The sequence below is a fragment of the Drosophila gunungcola genome, assembly GCF_025200985.1.
Source record: "Drosophila gunungcola strain Sukarami chromosome 2R unlocalized genomic scaffold, Dgunungcola_SK_2 000013F, whole genome shotgun sequence".
Classification (NCBI taxonomy): domain Eukaryota; kingdom Metazoa; phylum Arthropoda; class Insecta; order Diptera; family Drosophilidae; genus Drosophila; species Drosophila gunungcola.
This window is the reverse complement of record NW_026453171.1, coordinates 1,434,177-1,453,952: the sequence shown is the minus strand read 5'-3', so window position 1 is coordinate 1,453,952 and position 19,776 is coordinate 1,434,177. Positions and strand designations below refer to the sequence as shown.

The window sequence follows — 19,776 nt, the reverse complement described above, 5'->3', positions numbered from 1 at the left end:
TATTCTTTGTTGATGTTTACCATCAACAACCGTTCGTGGCTTGGGCACTCAACTCATGGAGGGAGTACCTAATTATAGCCAAATAAAATAATCAGTTATTAATGCAATTATGACTAACAAATATAAAGACAATCTCCAGTTAAATTCAGAAATCAAATAAGCTTATAATACCCGGAATCATATGTAAAATCATATAACAATTAAAAATGTTTTTAACGATATGCAAAAACCAGAAAATCAAATAAAATAGTTAATGACAAACATTTTTTGGCATTTAAAAAAAATAATTAATATGTACAATGTACCTATAGATTGTTTTTGTGCTTACTTTATATAGGATACAACGTTCAACTTAAACAACCTAAACACACTTGGTTGTAAAGATAATAACTTTTCAACTTTATAATCTCTTAACTTAAATGTATATTCCGAGAGATTTACATTTCAAATTTTTTATTACAAAATAAAAGCTGAATAAAAACTGACAGAAACTCTCTGATTTTATGGAGTATTGAAATCAAAAATTAAAAATTAAAATTCTATGAACATATGGCCTCCTTAAGTATCTCAACCCTTGGCTTAAAGGCCCGGCTTCCGAAACTCACGGATGCGGCTAGTTAGTTGCGGGCGTTCCGATTCCAGGGAACCGAACTTCGGGCGGGCACGTGCCGCTCCGTTGCTCTTGCCCCCCAAAATTCCCCATCGCATGCCACCGTGAAGCGCCGCCAAGAAAGGGAGGAGCTGATACCTTCTACACAGGCACATCCGAGTCCACACGTACATCCACACCCATTCCTCAGGTCCCCTCTTACTCCACAATTTTCGCAGCAGTGGTGCCAAGTTGTATTTATTGCTAGATTTGTTAAGGAATTAAAAAATATATTTCCATTTTTATTAATTCGAATATCGTGCTTTTCCAGGTGATCAAAAAGATACTTTGCTTTCAATTAATTTTATATTCTCTTTTAAAACTCCACAGAGATTATAGGATCATTAGATATTTATTATTGCTGGAGAAAACCGATTTTTGGACAACAATTTTTTTTAGCTCTTAATTAGAAATAAGGGTTGTTTAAATATACAATGACATTTCTGATTTGTTTCAATAATAACTAATTAAAGATTAATTTTTTGATGAAATGCTTAAATCTAGTATCTTAGTACACTAAAAAAAGTGTAATTTTGAATATGTAGTGAATATTTATTTGAAATTTGTGATATAAACACATATAGTTCGTTGGCATCTCTGCTTCACACCACTCCCTTTCTTCGGCGGGGTGTGTGTGCGTGTGTGCGCGTCAAAAATAAACAAATGGTAACTTCTGAGGCAGCGACGCAACGTCTGCGCCCTGACTGATGGCGATCGGGTGCTGGCGCGGATGAGCTGGATCCCAAGATGCAACTGCAACCGATGACGGTGGATGGGGGATGGGGAATGGGGTACGGGCACGGCAGTTGGACTATTTATGATGTATTTCTCGGTTAATTAGTTGCAGCTGAACGCAGCGAAATGGGTGTGGGAATGGGAATGAGTATTGGAATGGAATTGGGATCGGGAATGCTTCCGCATGCATTTGCTAGACATCAACCCAGTCATCTTCAGTCGACCAGAAGAAAGTGCGTGGCTGGAGGGCTCAGGGCCCTGGGTATTTTTGCTATATTTGGATATTGCGCCGCTTGATCGGTGATGGATGCCTGCGCCTTTTCATCATTTATCTTCGAGTGCAGCGGGCTAATGGAACTGCAATGCGTTCCAGGAACTGGAGCGGAACGATGACGATGACGACGACGATGGTCATGATGACACTGCACCCTGGCAGACAGTTTGGTTAATTTCGGGTGGAGTAATTAAGCAAAGTAAATTAAGCCCCAAATTAAAAGCCATCAAATGTTATGCAAAATTACACTTTCACAGCGACTACTCAGTTATAAAAGCCCCGACTTGCAGATTGGATTACCCCTGGCATTGCGAATAATGTTCAGCCAACAACTAAATGTATTTTTTCTGCTCCTCCCGATCGCTTGGGTTGTGGGCAGAACCATTTCACCCGATTTGGATGAGGACTGCGAACTTAATGCTGTCGATACAATGGTGAGTCCACCAACCATTCTGATTGTGATGCAATCCAGAGATGGAGATATGAAATAAGCTATGGAGGCTTTAAAGGAAATATATGAAGATTAATAAAAACATAACAAAATAGACATATATCCTGAAATACCCATTACATCCTAAACGGCCTATGACTTGATCATAAAAGTTAGAAATCTATTGCTAGACAGAAAGATCGTCTTTTTAAATACAGCTTCTTTACAATTTTTATTTGCAGCATGATTTTTGCTGCGACCTGCATGACGAGAGTTCAGCGACTGCCAGATGGAATGGCACTAGAATATCTCCTACGAGACGGACGAAGAGGAGCAGATCTACATGTTTGTGAGTTTAGTGCTGAAGGATAAGAAAGAACTCTACTAACTCTATAATCAGTGCGCTGCAGAGTGCAGTTTCAACAACACAGAGTTTGTGGGCAGGGATCGCCGTTCGCTGAATCTTTTCCAGGTAAAGGAGAATTTGGAAAACTATCTGGTTAATGATGCGGATGTGTCGCTCCTCTATGACACCTACATCAAGTGCGACAAAAATGGTGCGTTCTAGTTTCAAGAGATTCTTATTAAACGAACCTTGAACCAATGAACTTTTCCAGCGCTTTCGCTTATGCCGCACAAGGGAGTCAAGCAGTTGGCCAGACGCCTCTCCCATCCGTATCCGGGTTTGGTTTTCGAGTGCGTGGCCAACAAGATGATCCTCCACTGTCCCGCCAAGTGATTTTATCAGACAGCCCAGTGCGAAGAGACCCGCAATCATTTGAAGCAATGCATGCAGTACCTGAAGTACAAGTCCTAAAGTTGCATTAAACACACAACACTTGCAGCTTACACGTTTATTGTCCTGTGCTATAATTTAACTATGACTAAAGGTTGGAATGGTCAGCTAACTAGCGATCTTGACCAGATCGCCTTCTACTTGCAGTGAGTCGGCTAGCTTGAGTTGCTTGTCGAAGCGTTTCTGGAACTTCTTGGCCTGCTTTTCGGTCAAATCTTCGACAGACAGATGCTTGGCGTACTTCTTGAGCAGCTTCTTGCGTAGCTTTTCGAGGAAAATGCCATCAGCCTGCTTGCCAACGATCTTGGTTAGCTGGGCGGGCCAATCAAAGTCGCCGGATACGCCATTGGAGGTCTCTTCGGGTGCAGCCTCCTCAGCGGACTCCTGCTTGGCCTTCTTTTTGGGCGGCGCCTCTTCGGACTCGGCCTCCTCCTTCTGCTGCTTTTGCAGTGCCGCTATCTTTTCCTCCTTGATCCTGGCCAGCTCCGCCTGCTTGGCCTCCTTCATCTTGTTGATCTCCTTCTCGAGAATATCCCACACCTGGCTGGCCTGATGGCGGGACATCCTCATGCAGTTGCCCACGAAGTTTTCGAACTTGGCCTTCTTGCGTGGCACATTGTCGACGCTCTGGAGCTTCTGGAAGGCGGATCGCACGTCAGGCGTCAGTTTGTATTCGCTGCTATCGAGGATCGCACGGATGATGTCCATCCAGTTCTCCTGCTTCTGGGCGTTCTTGTTGCGGGACTCCTTGGGGGTGAATCCCTGGCTCTGGCTGGAGTACTTTTGTGCCTCCGAGATGCACTTGATGTGCGCCACGTACTCCTCGCCGTAGAAGTCCTTCAGGCAGTCCATGCAGGACACGTTCTTGTTCTTACCGCGACAGCGTGTCTGGTAGTGCTTCTCCACCGCCGGCTTCTTCACCGACTCTCCACAGATGTTGCACGTAAAGAAGACCATGTTTCTATAGTCGCTGTTATCCTGGGCAAAGGGGAATCCTTAAAATTTCCGGAGATTTATAATGAATTCAGTGCCGGCGGAGGCCAAACAAAACGCACGTGGGTATTAGTGTGACCGCATAAAGGCAAGGCAAAAATACCACAAATTAAGTATTGGTAAAGTTCATTCCAGGGATGCAAATCTAAAAACAGTTAATATATATTCATTTATTTAAAACAAAATAGTTGACATCTCATGCAGAATACACATTTCACGGTGTAATTTATTTTAGGGCTATTCCCATTTTATTAACCTACTGAAAAAATACCGTCAGCATTAAGCGATTAAAAATACAGAAAATGTTAGAAGAAAAACTATTAGAAGGAATGTAAATATAATATTATGATATTATAGAAAAATAGGGATTCGGAACCACTAAAAACTAGAAACAAAAACCAATTATATTTTTTACTAAACTAAATCCTGTATTTATGTATTTAGTGTAGCCATCATCATATATTGTTATATATATATATATATATAATATTGTTATATATATAGAAGAAATATTTTTTTTGAATATACATATATTGAGATACAAAGCGGTATACATAAAACGTGAAATATTTAATGGTTTTGAAAACATAGTTGTTTAATGTTTGGTTTTAAGCCAAAAAAAATAGGAAACAATAGGCAAAATAGCTAACATTAGATTCCGATCTATAAATTTTACCGAATACCATTTTTTTTTTTGTAACAAATGAAATATATATTTTTTTACTTTTTTTATTTATAGTTTAATTTTAGTTAAATGTTTTAACACAGGCAAAGTTTCGTAATAATTAATAATTTTAATTTAGTTTTTAGAGCCCCAATTTCGACCCATCGTTTAAAGTATCGCAGGCCGAGTGTCATCACTAATTGCAACAGCTGTTCGCAACACGTTGCCGTTGCTGACGAAATTCATACAAACTATTTGGAGAAATCCCGCACTTTCTGTTTCTCAGAAGTTCAACGCCCCTGCGATTACAGACGCCGACGAAATACGAATGTATATAGTGAAATCCGTAGGGTCGCCACTCTATAGAACTCTGCGAACACTCACGACGAGTAAATCGATGGCGGCCACAATAGCCTCCGCAAAGGATCCCTTAACAGGACCTCGCTATGAGCGCGAACCCAATGTCCTGAAGAAAAAACTGGCATCCGTGGTGCCGGGCACCGTGAATCTGCAAGTCCTGGGCTCCGGCGCCAATGGAGCACCGGCCGCTGTGTACCTTTTCACCGATCAGGCGCGTTACCTGTTTAACTGCGGCGAGGGAACCCAGAGATTGGCCCACGAGCACAAGACCAGACTGTCCCGCCTGGAGCAGATATTCCTTACGCAAAACACTTGGGCATCCTGTGGCGGATTGCCCGGTCTGACTCTTACCATCCAGGATGCCGGAGTGCGCGACCTGGGACTGCATGGCCCACCTCATCTTGGCGCCATGCTGCAGTCCATGCGACGCTTTGTGATCCTTAAGAACCTCCAGGTGCAGACGTTCGATTGTTCCGAGGGAGCTTGCTTCGAGGATTCCATACTCAAGGTGGACTCCCTGCCGCTGATTAGCTCGGAGGAACCAAAGAAAAGTGTGATCAACTACATCTGCCAGCTGAAACCACGAGCTGGTGCTCTGAACCTGGTCAAGTGCGTGGAGCAGGGTGTGCCGCCAGGACCTCTGCTGGGACAGCTAAAGAACGGCCAGGATATAACGCTGCCTTGTGGCAAAGTGGTGCGTTCAGCTGATGTCACCGAGGCCAGTGAGACGGCCCTCTCCTTCGTTTTCCTGGACGTGCCCAGTGTGGATTATTTGCCAAGTCTCCTGGCGCACGGCAAACGGCTTCAGAAGTTGGGCGAAGAGCAGCTTACCGAAGTGGCCCTGGTGATGCACTTCACGCCTCATCTTATAGCCTCGCGGCAGGACTACAAGGACTTCCTGGCCGAGAGTTTCTCGCCGGGCACTCAGCACATCCATTTGAACTCTCCCCTTAACCAATTCTCTGGATATGCAGCTGCCCATCGCATCCAGCACCAATTGCACCAGCTGGCCCCTCAGGTTTTCCCACTCCTGGGCGAACAGATGCCCTGCCAGAGTCAAAGCCTTAGCCTCAACCTCAAGAAAACCAAGCTAGAAGATAGCAACGATGATGAGGTGAAGTCCAGCGAGGGAGGAGAACAGGGCGTGGTAGCCATGACCAGCTTTCATCTAAGGCCAAGAAAGGGTGAGTATCATTAGCTATAACAAATCCACAGTTTTATTGAACTAAATATATGTGTTTTCCGAAGGTCTGGATCGCACTCTGGAGTCCAAACTCACGCCGGAGGAATACGTTAAGGAGACCCATGCCGTGCCTGGCTTTATAGAGCTGTTGGCCAAATTCAAAGAAGACTATAGTTTCCCCAATAACTCAGCCGACAGCTTCCCAAAGATTATTTTCCTGGGCACGGGATCCTGCATTCCCAATAAGACGCGCAATGTTAGCTCCATTCTGATCAAGACTGCCGTTGATGCCTACGTATTGTTGGATTGTGGAGAAGGCACCTACGGCCAGATTGTGCGGCTCTACGGTAGCGATCAAGGGCAGCAGGTTTTGCGCCAACTGCAGGCGATTTATGTGTCTCATTTGCATGCTGATCACCACATCGGACTGATTGGTCTGCTCCGGGAGAGGAGGCAGTTGGAACCGAAGGCTGAGCCACTGATTCTGCTGGCTCCCCGCCAAATTGAGCCTTGGCTGGAGTTTTACAATCGTGAGATCGAGACAATCGAAGATGCTTACACTCTAGTGGCCAATGGCGAGCTTCTGGCCAGCCCCCTGACCGGCGAGACAGTTGAACCTCTGGGCATCACCTCGATATCCACCTGTCTGGTAAGGCACTGCCCCAACTCCTTCGGAATAAGCCTCACTCTGGCAGCTAAGCACAAAAATGAGCCCGTGAAGATTACCTATAGCGGCGACACCATGCCGTGCCAGGATCTGATCGATCTGGGGCGTGACTCCACGGTGCTCATCCACGAGGCCACCATGGAGGACGAACTGGAGGAGGAGGCACGCTTAAAGACGCACAGCACGGTGTCGCAGGCCATTCAGCAGGGTCGTAGCATGGATGCTCGCCACACGATTCTCACCCACTTTTCGCAGCGCTACGCGAAATGCCCGCGATTACCCAGTGACGAGGATATGCAGCGAGTGGCGATTGCCTTCGACAACATGGAAGTGACCCTGGATGATCTGCAGCATTACCACAAACTCTATCCCGCCATGCTGGCCATGTACGCGGAATATACGGAGGAACTGGAGCAGCGGGCTGTTAAGCGAGAGCTGAAACAGGAGCGAAAGCGCAAGTTGGTGCAAACGTGATCGCAGGAGGAGCAGGATTATTTATACAAGCAGCTACTGTTAAACTAATATTAGCAAGGATTAGTTAGTTTATAACAAATGCTTTAGACCCATGAAATGAACCGGAATATTTATATTTTATATACACGACTTTTACGTTTTTGGTATAATGTTAGTTCTAGGAAAAAGTTACCCTTAAATGTCTTACGATATTGTTATTAAAAACCTTATTTTCCAATCTGCACTTAATTCCCCCTCAAACTCAATAAAAAAGTATAAAATCCTCATTGTTTTTTAGTTTTTTCTTTATTTACTTAATACGCTTGCAACAGTGTCTGTGTAATAAACGCTTTTTGTAATGATTTTAAAATGTTTTATATTGGTTCGGACTTGACAATATCATCATAAATATTATTAATAATTATCAATAATAATTATCCACTGCCGACTCAACAAGGGGCCCTTGGATCCTAGCACATTTTTTATTATGTTTTATTTTTAGTTATTGAAATTTCAACTTTAAGGCACTTTAGTTCAACGGTCTTCACTTCTTCATTTTTTTTGTAATTGATTTTGTTTTTTTGGAAATTAGCTGTGACTAGTTAAAATTAGTAGGTAAACGACAAAGTATATATATGTATGAACTTATTTTAGGTCCTTCGATATTTGGTGTGTGTGTGTGTTTGTGTTTTGGGTGAATGCGGGGGTGTCGGAGTGGGGGGAGGTGGAGGGGACAACTTCTGGTTAATATTTGCATCTCATAAATAAACGTAGTTCCAACATTGATATAATTAATGCTCTGTTTAAAAATAAATAAATAGCTTTAAAATACGGCAAAACGAAAGCAGCACAATTAGCGGGATAAGAATTATTCAACAACAACATAAAATAATCCAGTAAAACCAAGTCAGAATTAATCATAGAACTGCCTTCGCCCCGGCCAAGCTAATTCCTCCTCGTATTAGACTACAAATTCATTAAGATTAGAGGCGAACGCCGCCCCGGGTCGGCAGGATCATCCGCGATCATCCGCATCCGGTCGATCTCCTCTAGGCCCGTTCCACGTAGTTGCCGGGGAATGTGCCGAAGCAGCCGGTCCTCTGCGAGGTGCCCACGAACCATCCGTCGTCGCACTTCTCCAGCACATGGACCACATCCCCCTCGAGGAGCTCCAGTTCGTCGGAGTTCTGGGGCCGGTACTTGTAGAGGGCGCGGTACCTGAAAGATATATCGCATAAATCAGATATTCCTGTTAAGCCGGATCTATATCTGGGATAACTCACGCCAATGGCTCGGAACTGGTGTCCACATGCAGGGCGTCCGTCTTGTGGAGCGTCCGTGTTTCCTTGAGGATTCCATTCGGTGGCTGGACACCGTTTTGAGTCAGGGTGTTGAACTCATTGTTGATGTTTGTGCGTAGCACATCGAGATTGGGCCGCAGATTCGTAGTGCTCTGGCTGGTGATCACGGTCGTTGTCCTGGCCGCAATGTCCTCAGCACCAATGTCCGTGAGAACCTTTTGTTAAAAGAAACGGGGATAAGCTAACTCGGGAACTTTGTTTGTGAATTCCAGGGCTCACCTCCACATAGGAGCACGGGAAGATGCCCTTTCTGTTGGCAATCTTGCCCTCGAACCAGTTTCCATCCACTCGGCGAGTCAAAGTAACCAATTCGCCTTTGTTCAAGGAGAGCTCGACGCCCGATTGGGCCTGGAAGTTGTATTTGGCACGGGCCTGGCCCTCCGATGGCCGCTTGGATGGAGTTCGGGCGCCATCTCGGCTGACAATCTGGAATTGGGATATTGGTTCGATTTATTAATGGCTGTTTTACGGATGATAGTAATTGGTTGGGAAATTCTGCTACTCATAGATATGTTTGTTTCCCAGATAATAGCTAATTCTTGTCTATGCACATTAAAACTTTGCTTTCGTAACTTGTTTTTTTTAAAGTTCAACAACTAATAGTTGATTCAACTTTTGTGACTGACCTTTCCGGACTATTGACTAAAGAGTTTAATCAGTGTGCACATTAACTTGAAAACCCCAGCAGCGTGGTTTATTCATGATCCACTAATAACAATTTAAATGAATAAAAACGGATAAATAAAAATATGTTTTGGTACAGCTAATACGAAATAAAAAGATGAAATTTTCGGGGCTTGTTGAACAATTGCCAAACAGCATCTTTAACAAACCCAATCCTAGTATTTGACACTCACTCACCTCAACATAACTGGCCGGAAGCAGACCAATCATGGCATTGTGCTCGCCCTCGTACCAATTGGCATCGATCTGCCGCCTGATGTAGATGGTGTCGCCCTTGCGGAAGGTGAGCTCCCTGGAAAGATTTTGGCTGGAGTTCATCTTGTTAATGGGGAAATACCTTAAGGAGTACGTACTTGGAGCTCTGGCCCTGGAAGTTAAAGAGGGCCCGGGCCACCGTTTTGGGGCCCACCAGCGACTTGAGGGTCACGTCCGTGGGGAAGTCATCGTAGCGGTTGAGGGCGATGGGCGACTTCTGCGACGGCGTGAAGTTGTCCGTGTGGCGGCGCGAGTTCATGTCCTGCAGCTCCTGTAGATACTTGCGGCGGCGCTCCTCGTGGTAGAGCTTCTGCATGTGCTCCGCTTGGCGAATGGCTAGTTCCTCCTCCGGCACGTTCTGGCGCTGCTCATGCCTGATCGGGGTCTTGAAGTGGATATTCACGTCTGTGGCATAGTAACGATTGGGAGACTCTGTTTAGATGAGAGGCACAAAAGCGGCAAGATGGGGTTCAGGCTCAAGCTTAAGCGATGCGGAATGGGCGTTGTTGGTTCCGCTTCTAATGTATAGTAAACCACTAGCACTAATAACTCAAGATGATCAAATACCTTACTTAACTCTAACATTAAACCAAAGTTTTTTATATTGGATAACTGCAAGAACATTTAACTGTAATGTTTTCATACCAGGTAGATGCTTGTTCGAGTTATAAAACTTCAGCTGCATAAATACCAACCCATCTTATAGAAGTTGTTTGAGAACAAACTAATTTGAGTTGAGAACTTATTTTGCCCAAGTGTACTTGATGTTTACCCTGCAAAATAACTAGCTGTTGTTGCCATCGTAGTTGTCTGAGTCGTAAGACGATCCAACCGCAAATCGCCGTCACTGCTGGCGCTTCTGTTACGAAACACTGGCTTATCTGAGAGTCGGGTGCGGCCGTACATATCTGTCTGCCAATTGGTAGGCAAATAAACAGCCACCACCACCAGGCCCCCACCCACCACCTGACACCACCCCACCCGACCAGTAATGAGTGGCATTCCAAAATCCCGAATTGAATTAAGCAGCTCTCTCAAATCGAGAATTAACTGCAATTGAAGTTAATGCTCGTTAGCCTAACAATCTGGTAATTGGGGTCTGAAGGAGGCAGGCACAACAACTAAACTCCCAGCGATTTAGAGCTTTACTTAGCCAGATGACCTCGCGATAAGATAAGTTGCCTATTTGCGTGCGAATCTCTCGGAGTAACTCTTTGCTTTAAAGTGCCCCGATTCCGTTCAATTGATGCCACAATGGAATTGCGCAGCAGTCGGCCAGCTGATAAAGATGAAATTAAACATCCATTGACCCGATTCGGAAAATTTTCAAGGGGAAAACCTCGGGAGATGGACTGGTAGTAGGTGGAAATGGAAATGGAAGGGGTAGTGGTATGTCAGCTGCACAAATATTTTAAAGCAAATAAACCATGAGCCGCAAAGCTTTGTTTTCGAACAACAACAATTAGCAACAGCTTTGTACGTGCTGTTTACGCCAAGTGAAGAAATGAAAAGAGAGGTTTAATTGACACTCGAGGGATTTTCACTTTCACTGATTCGCTGCGGCATATTTTTGCCAGCGTTTGAAAGTGCTTGCACAGAGAAAAATCGTAGTTGGTATCAATATGATAGTGTTATCTTGTTTTTATAAAACAATTGGGATTATTTTTAACTATCAAGACAATTTAATGTGTGGCGCATTCTTGTGAACCATTTTTGTTTTATATAAAATTACGTATACGTAATGTTTTTAAATTCTTAAAGCTGTTTTTTTTTTTAACTGTTAATCAATAAGATTGAAAATAAGAGGGGTTATTTGGTAAAAAAAAACTTAATTTAATAGAATAATGAGCTGGTAATGGCCAATTTCCAATTAAAACCACTTTACATTTTCCGCTTTATGGAAATCGTTGCTTTTCATCTTTCTCTGAGCACCTACAACACAAATACGTAGGTTTAGGCTTTTCTTTCCATTTCACGCTCAATTAACTGTTTTTAAATGGTTTTCTTTACTGTTTTCTTCGGAGAGCGCTCATTAGTCACAACAATCAATCAGAATCAGAATCGGAATCGAAGGCTAAGGCAATTTTCTGATAAAGCTGAGGAGAATCAACGAACCACAACAACAAACAAGCTTCGCGCCTCACTTGAGCCGGAGAAAGAGACGAGTAGAGGGGGTTGGAGAAAGAGAGGGACTTAATAACCGACTTTACCGTAGCACGCGTAGCGCTCAACTGAAACCGAAATCGAATCTGAATGGGGGCTCCAAGGCAGCTAAGTGATATAGAGATAGAGAGAACAAGGGTGAGCAAGGGAGGAGAGGGGGGGGGGGAGCCAGAGACTGTCAGAGAAGAGAAGCAAGAGAGAGAAGACCAGAAGACGACGTCAAAGACTCTCTGCCGGGTGAGTAATTCGCAGAGATAGCGGCGTTCGTTTTACTACAAGTTCCGTTTTCTGGCGGCGCCGCCTCACGTTTAATTGTTGTTGCTGTTGGTGGTGCAGTGGGGTGTGTGAATTGCTTGCTGGTGGCACAGTGGGCCGAATCGATCGAAGCTCGCTAAATTTATCACGAACTTAAGACACAAATATCCATATTAATTTTTATTGAGACTTTGCTGTTTTTTTTTTCAAAAAATACTGCATAATCTATTATGAGTTTTATTTTTTGATTTTATGCCGAGCTTTTATCCGTAAACTATGTACGCATGTTTTTTTTCTACAGGTTCGGCAATGCATTTTTGTATAAGTACAACAAGTGGCTTAACATTTCTGATAAGCAAAATCAATTATAATATTGTTTCACAAAAAATATTCTAAGTGCCTTAAGTCCGATAAAACCCACTGCACAGCCCATTGTTCTTTCTTCACCTTGATCATAGTAAAATAAAAGCTTTTTCTCGCATTAACTGATACAGCTTCAAGCTTTTATCAAATCTTTGGGACTGAAACGTGAGGAGCGTGGCCAAGAGCTGCCCAGCTTTATCTCTCTCTTTGGGCCAACGCTCTTCGGCAAACTCAGGAGGCCCAGGTGATAACGAGTTTTTACCTTTTTGCAAAAGAAAAACCGTGAGAAAGTGCAAAACAGGAAGGTCGCTTAGTCAAATGAGAAAGTGCAAAGCGAGTGGGACGGTGGGAGCTGAAAAGGGGGTTCAATCGATTGCTTGGCTTTCTTTTATCTCGCTGGGGCTCTATCATACCACTCACCAACATCTGCGGTTGGGGTGATAGTTTATAATTTAAGTTATTAGTTGTCTATTAAAAAAAATTGAAGCTTACCTATACAAAAGAATATGTAAATGTACTATTTAAAAAATCTGTTCAACATATTGAATAAACGATTTTTATAAATGTTTAAACTACCTCAAGGTGACAAGGAGATAGTTTCAAAAAAAAATTTAGAAATCGGCAGCAGTAATACATGCAAATATCAAAATAATACAAATAAAAACAAATACGCACTTTGGATCTATAGATTGCTTAAAAATATTGTTTTTTTAATTAAAAGGCAAGATGCAGAATAAAATTATTTATGGAACTAATATTTATAAACCTGATTCCCTTGCTTGATAACGAACTTGTTTTAAATACTAACTGCCTGGCCACTGATGTTGCATCTTTTGGTATCTTTGATGTTGCTGCTGTTGCAATTGCTGCTGATGGTGCTGCTGTTGCTGCTGCAGCTGCAATTGCTGTTGCTGCTGCCAGAGAAGCAGTGGCATGGAAGCCCCAATGGCACGTTGATTGGCGAGGTAGGCCTGCCTCTGGTTGGGCTGCGGTGTGTGGGGCAGTCCCACCACGTGGTAGCCACCTGCAACACCCTGATAGTTTGACGGGGACGGAGGTCTCAGGGGGGCGTGGCTGGAGTAATCGTATCCCCGGTGATCTATCCACAGGATTTTGCCACAGTTGGGTATATCGCAACCGCTGTCCTGACGCAATACGCCGTTGTTGTTGTTGTTGTTGTTGCTGTAAGAGGCGTTACGCAGGTTGCTCACATCGCCTCCACTGCTCTGTGGTCTTTGCCACGGATTTTCATTAATCTCCGGGCTGCGCCACCGGTTTTGTGCCTCGGTCGCTCGTCCAGCTCCAGGCCATCATCGCAACTGCGGTGCAACTTCTGCCGCCAGTGAACCGCCTTGCTCTTGGAGTAACTGGAGGATTGGCTGCGATGCGGCGCCAGCGTTTGGTGGATCATATTGCCGCAGTTGCATAAGTCATTTAATTTCCGAGCGCGACCCGAAAGACACCTTTTTTTTGGCACGGAAAAGTGAAAACTGACTAGCGGCGGCCGCGACAGGTACATTCCCGAGTTTGTTTTGTTGACGCCATCGTCTTGGCCATGGCAACGCGAACAAACTGCAGGCCGGCAAGGTGAGCGAGCCAGCCACCCCCACGTGGCAGTGGCAGCAACACAAACAGCCGTGCCACCACCACCGCCCAGAAGGGTGGACAGGTGGGTGGTGGCTCGGCGGTTCGGCCGGGTGAGCTAAGCAGGTCAGGCACGTCCGCGTGGCCGGCATTCTCATTGGTGATATCGATTAATTTGCCCAACTGAGACACGGCGCGCCTTCAAAACGAAATTGCACCAATTGCGGAAATTGCCGCCGTTGCGGTAGTAAAAATGCTTTTAGCAAAGGTCAACGAATGACACTGGCTTGCTATGGATACTTAATGTCCTGGCAGTAGTTTCAGCTAAGCAGCTCACTTAGATTAATTCATTAAGAAGTTTTTATGAGATTTAAAATGGGTCTATGTTTTTTTAATATAATTTATTGTAAGCTATTAGATAGTCTTTTGTATATAAATGTTTAAATGGGAGATCTAGATCAAAGATAAAAGATCCAACAGTTGTTTTATACAGATCTGACAGTTTTTCTTGATTAGAAAAAGCTTAATCGCTACTGGTAACTTTTAAGTACGACTTTTAAGTGGAGGTCTTTTATAATAATGAATATATTTTTTTTTGTTTCCTTTATGTTTCTGTTTTTTCTCTATTCTTACAAAAATAAATTAAATTGCTCGTCTAAACTTCTTAGTACGATTTTTAATAGAAGATTTTTTTAAATAATTACTGGATATAAATTCCAAGCCTTAGATTTATATTATAAACCAATAAGCTACATCGATTAACCTAACTTTTAAGTACTAGTTTTAAGTATTTATTAAAAAAGTAGATCGCTCCTACTAAAATGTAAGTACAACTTCTAGGCGGCGGTTATTCTTGCACCAATTAGGAGTAAGCCAGGAGAACACCTGCATGATCGTCACTCACCTGATCCGTCGACGGTGTCGGTGTTGTACGGGAAATCGTAGGCGGAGAGACCCTTGACCGGCGGCTGGGGGGGAATTGGGGGCGCGTTCGGATCGAGATCTGCGCCAGGGATTACAGACAAAGAGACGGGTAAAGGGACAATTTCGAATAGTTTATGACCAATGGGGAAGTACCCAGAAAGCAGCTGCTAGCTCTACGATATCAGGCGACCAACGAAGCATAGACTAGAGTTGCCCTGATCCACCCTTAGAACCCCCAATCACTGCTCCCTGAAAGCTGTTACTTTTAGTCACCTTTAAATGTCACCATGGCCGTCTTCTTGAGGCGCTCCAGAGTTCCACTATCCTTCGGATTCTTATTGCCATTCTCTGCCCCATCGGGCACATATCGAGCCTTGGGTCGATGCTTGTCGGGATCGAACTTCTGGTTGGCGAATATGTCCCTCATGCAGCTGGTAAGTCGAGAGCTCAGTTGGTGACTCTGCGACTTAGCCGGACGCAGTGGCGAGGTGGAACTGGCCCGCACCACCCGCTGCGGCTTCTTGGGCAGCTCCTTGGGCTTCGAGGGTTCCGGGTGCCTGTGGGCCACCCAGTCGGCACTCAAGTGCGGCGATATGTCGTGGACATCCCGCATGTCCGGATGCGAGGTGGACAGATAGCTCTGGGTCTGTGGCTCCGGCGACTCGTAGCGCATCCTCAGTCGCTCGAAGCAGTGACTGTTGCTGCTCACACTCCTCGTGGGACTCGACCGGATGGGCAGTTCCCTCTTCAGGGCCGCCGTCTTGCTAATGATGTCGATGTGCGGCATTAGTCTGTCCTGGGCGCTCCGCATACGCCTTCTTCCGCGCTCCGGCGACGGCGTTGCTGCCCGCACCTCGAACTTGTGGGTGAGACGTGGCACATCCTCCTTCTGCTTCGACACCGCCTCCGTAGCGGCGTCCGGGGCGTCTTTGGATCCCGCACTCATCTCGGGATCGCTGCGCGCCCTCCGCAGCGAGCTAAGCCCAAAAAAATCACGCCGCTCGTTGGATGGCTCCCGCGACTGCTCGCCGGACTGGCGGATGCTCTCGAAGTGCTGACGCATTTTGCGCACCTCGCCGGTGTAGACCCGCTGCAGATAGGAGCTGGAACAGGCCGAGGCCTGCGATTGGGGCGACAGACTGCGCGATCGGTAGTAGGAGTCCGAGTAGAGCTCAAGACTGCCGTCGCCTTGATCCGGTGATCCGTTCCCAAAGCTGATGAGCTCGGTGTCGTCGGGCGGACGGTCGGGAGGGCTGTGCAAGTGAAAATTTACACGGGCCGCCGGACGTTCGCCAAACACGCCGCTCAAATCGGTCAGCGAGTTGCTCAGCTCCTGGTGGTGGTGATGTTGATGTTGGTGCACTTGCCTGGCTCGCTGGCGTTCCTGCATATTCTGATTGATCAGTCGCATGACCTCGGCCTCATCCGGCGAGGAATCTTCGCGAGCGTGGTAAATGGTCTTGGGTGGCTCATCGAACTGCCGATCCTCGAAGTACTGTATCTTCTGGTTGATGTCCTCGGCCGGTTCGCGAGCATCCACCTTGGCTTCCGCCTTGGGCGGCGGTTTACCCTTGACCTCCTGACTTGGTGCTGGCTTGGGCCTGGGTGGCACCTCGGGTGGCGGCTTCGACAGGGTCAGCTCGGCGTTCTTGGCCGCAATGGCGCCACGGGTTTCCCTGGCCACCACCACCGGCGACTGACTGCGAGTGGCACGGGGCAGAGTCTGGCTGGACTGCTGTTCGTCCCGCTTGCGCTGAACGGGCCCCAGGAGCTGATCCTTGGAGATGGTCGAGTTGCAGCGCACCTTCAGGCCATTCGGTCGGGAGCCCTTCTCCACGGTGACCACATACTGCTCTTCGACGGAGCCGGGTACCTGACGATTTCCCGAGTAAATCTCATTCAGCTGCTGGGTGATCTTCTTGATCTGATCCTTGGACAACGTGCTCACCAGGTCGTTGTCCAAGTGGCGCTCCATCTCGGGTTCCACCTCGACGCGTTGCTCCAGACTGCTGGCCAGATCGGCCACCGTGTTGCGCCTCCAGTGGCGATGAACTGGCTCCGATTGCAGTTGCTGTTGCTGCCGCAGTAGATTCAGTTGCTCGAAATTGTCGCGCAGATCCTCCACAGACTTCTTCTTGGCCGTCAGCGATTGGTCCGCCTCCTGGCGCCACTTGATGGCGCCCACGTCCTTGGAACGGAAGTGCAGGTCCCGCTGCTTCTGGTCATCCTGCAGCTTGCCCACCAGATAGTGCAGCTCCTTTTCGGCGCGCTCGTGCAGTCGCACCCGTCGCCATTCGTCAAAGTCCAGAAGCTCGGCATCCTTCCTCAAAGGATGGAAGCTGCTGGACGAGGTGGCCCTCTCCAGCTGACCCACCCGCTCCAAAGTGCTGTAGAAGCGATTCAGCTCGGTGAAACGTTCGCAATTGTTGCGATACCGACAGCTGGGACTGTGCCGCTCCAGGTGCGTCAGCGAAGTGGCGCTGTGGGCCAGTTCGCCGCACTGGTAGAGTCCATTCGAAGGCGCCGGCGTGGCCCTGCGACGCTCGTCGGCACTACTGAGACTGCTGGCCCTGGCCAACAGCGACTGCTCCTTGTCCTTGGAGCGCAGGCTGTCGATGCGACGGCGTGAGGGGGAGCGCACCTCCCGGCTGATCTGGGGCACCCGCACCTCCCGCGTGGGCGAAAAGCGACGCTCCTGCAGGCTGCCGCCCAATTGCGGCGACTGCGGACGGGCAATGTCCGTCACGGAGACGTGTTTCGGCGGACGCTGCTGCTCCTTGCCCTCGTACTTCCACACAAGGTCCTCGATGCACGGCTGTTGGATCGTTTGACTGGCGTAGTCGCACACATCCTCCGGACCGAACTTGTACTCCTGCGGCAACGACATGGCCTGCTTGGCATTGTACTCGTTCCAGAAGTTCGTCTTCTCGCGCACCGATTCGCTGTAGGAGTGGACAGTAACCGGTGGTGGTGGTGGTGGTAGTGGTGCCTTACTGGTGGATTTCCCGGACAGTCGCTTCCGGGGAACATGACCTTCGCTGCGGCTGCTCTGGAGTGGAACCAGTGCCTTGGAGGAGGAGCCTCTGGACTTGCTCACATACGTCTTGGGTGGGGCAATGGGCACGAACTCCTGACGCACCAGCGAGTCAATGGAGAAGGTGGAGTTGCTCCGGGGCAGGCTGTCATTGGATCCGTTCTTAGCCTGACCCTTTCCTGCCTTCGATGAACACTTCCTCAGCGATCGAGTGCCACAGTCCAATAGCGTCTGCGGTCGCACTTGTGGAAAGCACATGGTCTGTCTGGTGGTAGTGCTCACTGTGGTGTGACGAAGTCTTGGCAAGGACTTGCTACGCGAGGTGGCATACGAACGCACTGCCTCCCGCACCTCTTGAGGCGATTTAAGAGAGGGATCCCTTAGGATGTTGGTACTGGCCTCGAAGTTGGTGCGATTAGCTGGCAGGGTGTTCTCCAGTCGCTTCTTCTCCTCGGCGAAGCTGCGCTCCTTGGAGATGCTACGTCCAAAGGCCACCGGACTCCGGCTGGAGTGACGCAGTGCCAGAAGACGAGCGGGACGTCTGCTGGGACTGGAGGACCTCAGACGGGACAGCTGATGTTGCTGCTGCTGCTGAACGCGACGCGTGAGTCGGGTCTCCTTGGTGGCCGTCAGGGTTTGCAGCAGGGTGGACACTGCTCCCGCCGACTTCGACCGACAGATGGGCTCACGACGCGAACAACTCGAGGTGGCCACCTTCCGCAGGGTGATGGTGGACACTCCAGACGCATTCGCTCCATTCGGTGGCTGGAAGCACTGCTCATGCCTGGACTTCGAGGCGGAGCTCAGCACTCGAACGGTGCTCTTCGTGCAGCTGGACTTGCGGTGGGGCGGCCTGGGAGGAGGGTCGTCCTGTGGCGACACTTGCTGCTTCTTGCTCAGCGGAATGAACGAGGGCAGATTCTTCGAGAGCTGCGAGAACATCTTCGCCGGCTTCTTCTCGCTCCTCTTAATCAAATGTTGATGGGACGGTGGTGGTGGTGGCGGCGGAGGTGGCGGTGGAGGCGGTGGTGTGGGTGGTTTTCTGAAGGGTTCTTCTCCTTCTTCCAGCTCCTTGGTGCTCACACGAATCTTGGTGAGCGTGGGAGTGATCTGTATGAATTCGAACTCCTCCACAATTTCTTGAAGAAGGCAATAAATCGGGTTTTGAGATTAGGCAACTGCTGGGTTTTTTTTGGTGGTGCCTGTGACAGTGCCATAAACGGTGGTGCTAGTTTTGGTTTTTTTTTTTATTTTTCGGTGGTGCCGCCTCTTTGTGGGCGAACAAAAACAACTTCAGGTGAGCAGTGATAGTGGGTGAGAGGGATAAACCAGGGCAACGCGTGGCAAGAGTTTACAGTCTTACATAGTTTGAGTGAACAATAGATAGACCTTGGAACCAACACCGTTTGCAGGATTAGTGAGTAGAATAGCCCAGCGACTTACAACTAAGTTAGTTATTAGATTAGAGTGGTAGAAACTAGTCCGATAATAAAAACAAGTGTGACTTACCACGGGGTTTCTCGGGCGCGGGCTTGCGGAAGCCGAGAAGTGGGGGTTCTCCGCCTGCCTGGAGACTCTTGTAGGCCTGCTTTTGCTCCACGGGACTCAGGGGACTGCTCACTGGCAGCTCCTTCTTGCGGAAGACGAGGTTCGAGTCGCTGGTGTAGCCGGATTCCTTGGCCAGAGCTCTGTAGTGACAGAAATGATTACTATTATTATAAGTTTATATCCCATTTTATTTGGCTTACCTGGACAAGTTACCTTCGGTATACAGTGGTGATAGTTTCGATTGTTCTAGGTTCTATTAAAGGGAAAAAAAGAACACAAAAGTTAGCATCAATTTATAAACCAAACTGTATTTGATCGAGTGGCTTCTATTAGTAGTTCTGGTGCCTTTTGCAATGATTCCTGCCTCATAATCTCTGGATGTTCTTTACAGGGGGAAACTT

The 19,776-nt window shown here is 47.2% G+C and overlaps 4 protein-coding genes across 46 annotated transcripts in view; 2 read left to right on the top strand and 2 right to left on the bottom strand.

Moving 5' to 3' along the window:
* Window positions 1–1,171: 1,171 nt before the first annotated feature.
* On the top strand, window positions 1,172–2,905 carry LOC128256168 (uncharacterized). The gene is given in 6 exon segments (XM_052986303.1): window positions 1,172–1,857; window positions 1,916–2,092; window positions 2,331–2,358; window positions 2,361–2,437; window positions 2,489–2,645; window positions 2,706–2,905. Coding segments are annotated over 5 exon segments (579 nt in total). The 5' UTR covers window positions 1,172–1,857; window positions 1,916–1,975.
* A 22-nt stretch (window positions 2,906–2,927) lies between these two features.
* On the bottom strand, window positions 2,928–3,959 carry LOC128256167 (cell growth-regulating nucleolar protein). The gene has a single exon (XM_052986301.1). It carries the CDS (start codon window positions 3,839–3,841, stop codon window positions 2,993–2,995), a length of 849 nt encoding a protein of 282 aa, XP_052842261.1. The 5' UTR covers window positions 3,842–3,959; the 3' UTR covers window positions 2,928–2,992.
* Window positions 3,960–4,749: 790 nt separating this feature from the next.
* Window positions 4,750–7,491, top strand: LOC128256193 (ribonuclease Z, mitochondrial). The gene is made up of 2 exons (XM_052986395.1): window positions 4,750–6,085; window positions 6,150–7,491. Exons 1-2 carry the CDS (start codon window positions 4,870–4,872, stop codon window positions 7,223–7,225), a joined length of 2,292 nt encoding a protein of 763 aa, XP_052842355.1. The 5' UTR covers window positions 4,750–4,869; the 3' UTR covers window positions 7,226–7,491.
* LOC128256191 (sorbin and SH3 domain-containing protein 1) overlaps window positions 7,492–19,776 on the bottom strand; it is a 41,178-nt gene continuing 28,893 nt past the window's right edge. For 19 of the 43 annotated variants that reach the window (XM_052986369.1, XM_052986385.1, XM_052986387.1 and 16 more), the window contains 9 exons: window positions 19,576–19,628; window positions 19,337–19,515; window positions 15,067–18,966; window positions 14,774–14,872; window positions 9,603–9,936; window positions 9,427–9,541; window positions 8,785–8,991; window positions 8,488–8,720; window positions 7,492–8,422 (listed from right to left, as the gene is read on the bottom strand). In XM_052986369.1, coding sequence (XP_052842329.1) covers window positions 8,254–8,422; window positions 8,488–8,720; window positions 8,785–8,991; window positions 9,427–9,541; window positions 9,603–9,936; window positions 14,774–14,872; window positions 15,067–18,966; window positions 19,337–19,515; window positions 19,576–19,628 — 5,289 coding nt within the window. In that variant the 3' untranslated portion in view covers window positions 7,492–8,253. Of the gene's footprint in view, window positions 8,423–8,487; window positions 8,721–8,784; window positions 8,992–9,426; window positions 9,542–9,602; window positions 9,937–11,714; window positions 11,748–14,773; window positions 14,873–15,066; window positions 18,967–19,336; window positions 19,516–19,575; window positions 19,629–19,776 lie in introns of those variants that run through there. The other 24 variants (XM_052986393.1, XM_052986372.1, XM_052986373.1 and 21 more) reach the window with 13 other exon arrangements.

Excerpts from the sequence above, each read along its gene's own strand:
- LOC128256167 (XM_052986301.1), bottom strand. The coding sequence starts at position 3,841 with ATGGTCTTCTTTACGTGCAACATCTGTGGAGAGTCGGTGAAGAAGCCG.
- LOC128256193 (XM_052986395.1), top strand. The coding sequence starts at position 4,870 with ATGTATATAGTGAAATCCGTAGGGTCGCCACTCTATAGAACTCTGCGA. Across the intron at positions 6,086-6,149 it reads TCATCTAAGGCCAAGAAAGG|GTCTGGATCGCACTCTGGAG; the intron begins GTGAGTATCATT and ends TGTTTTCCGAAG.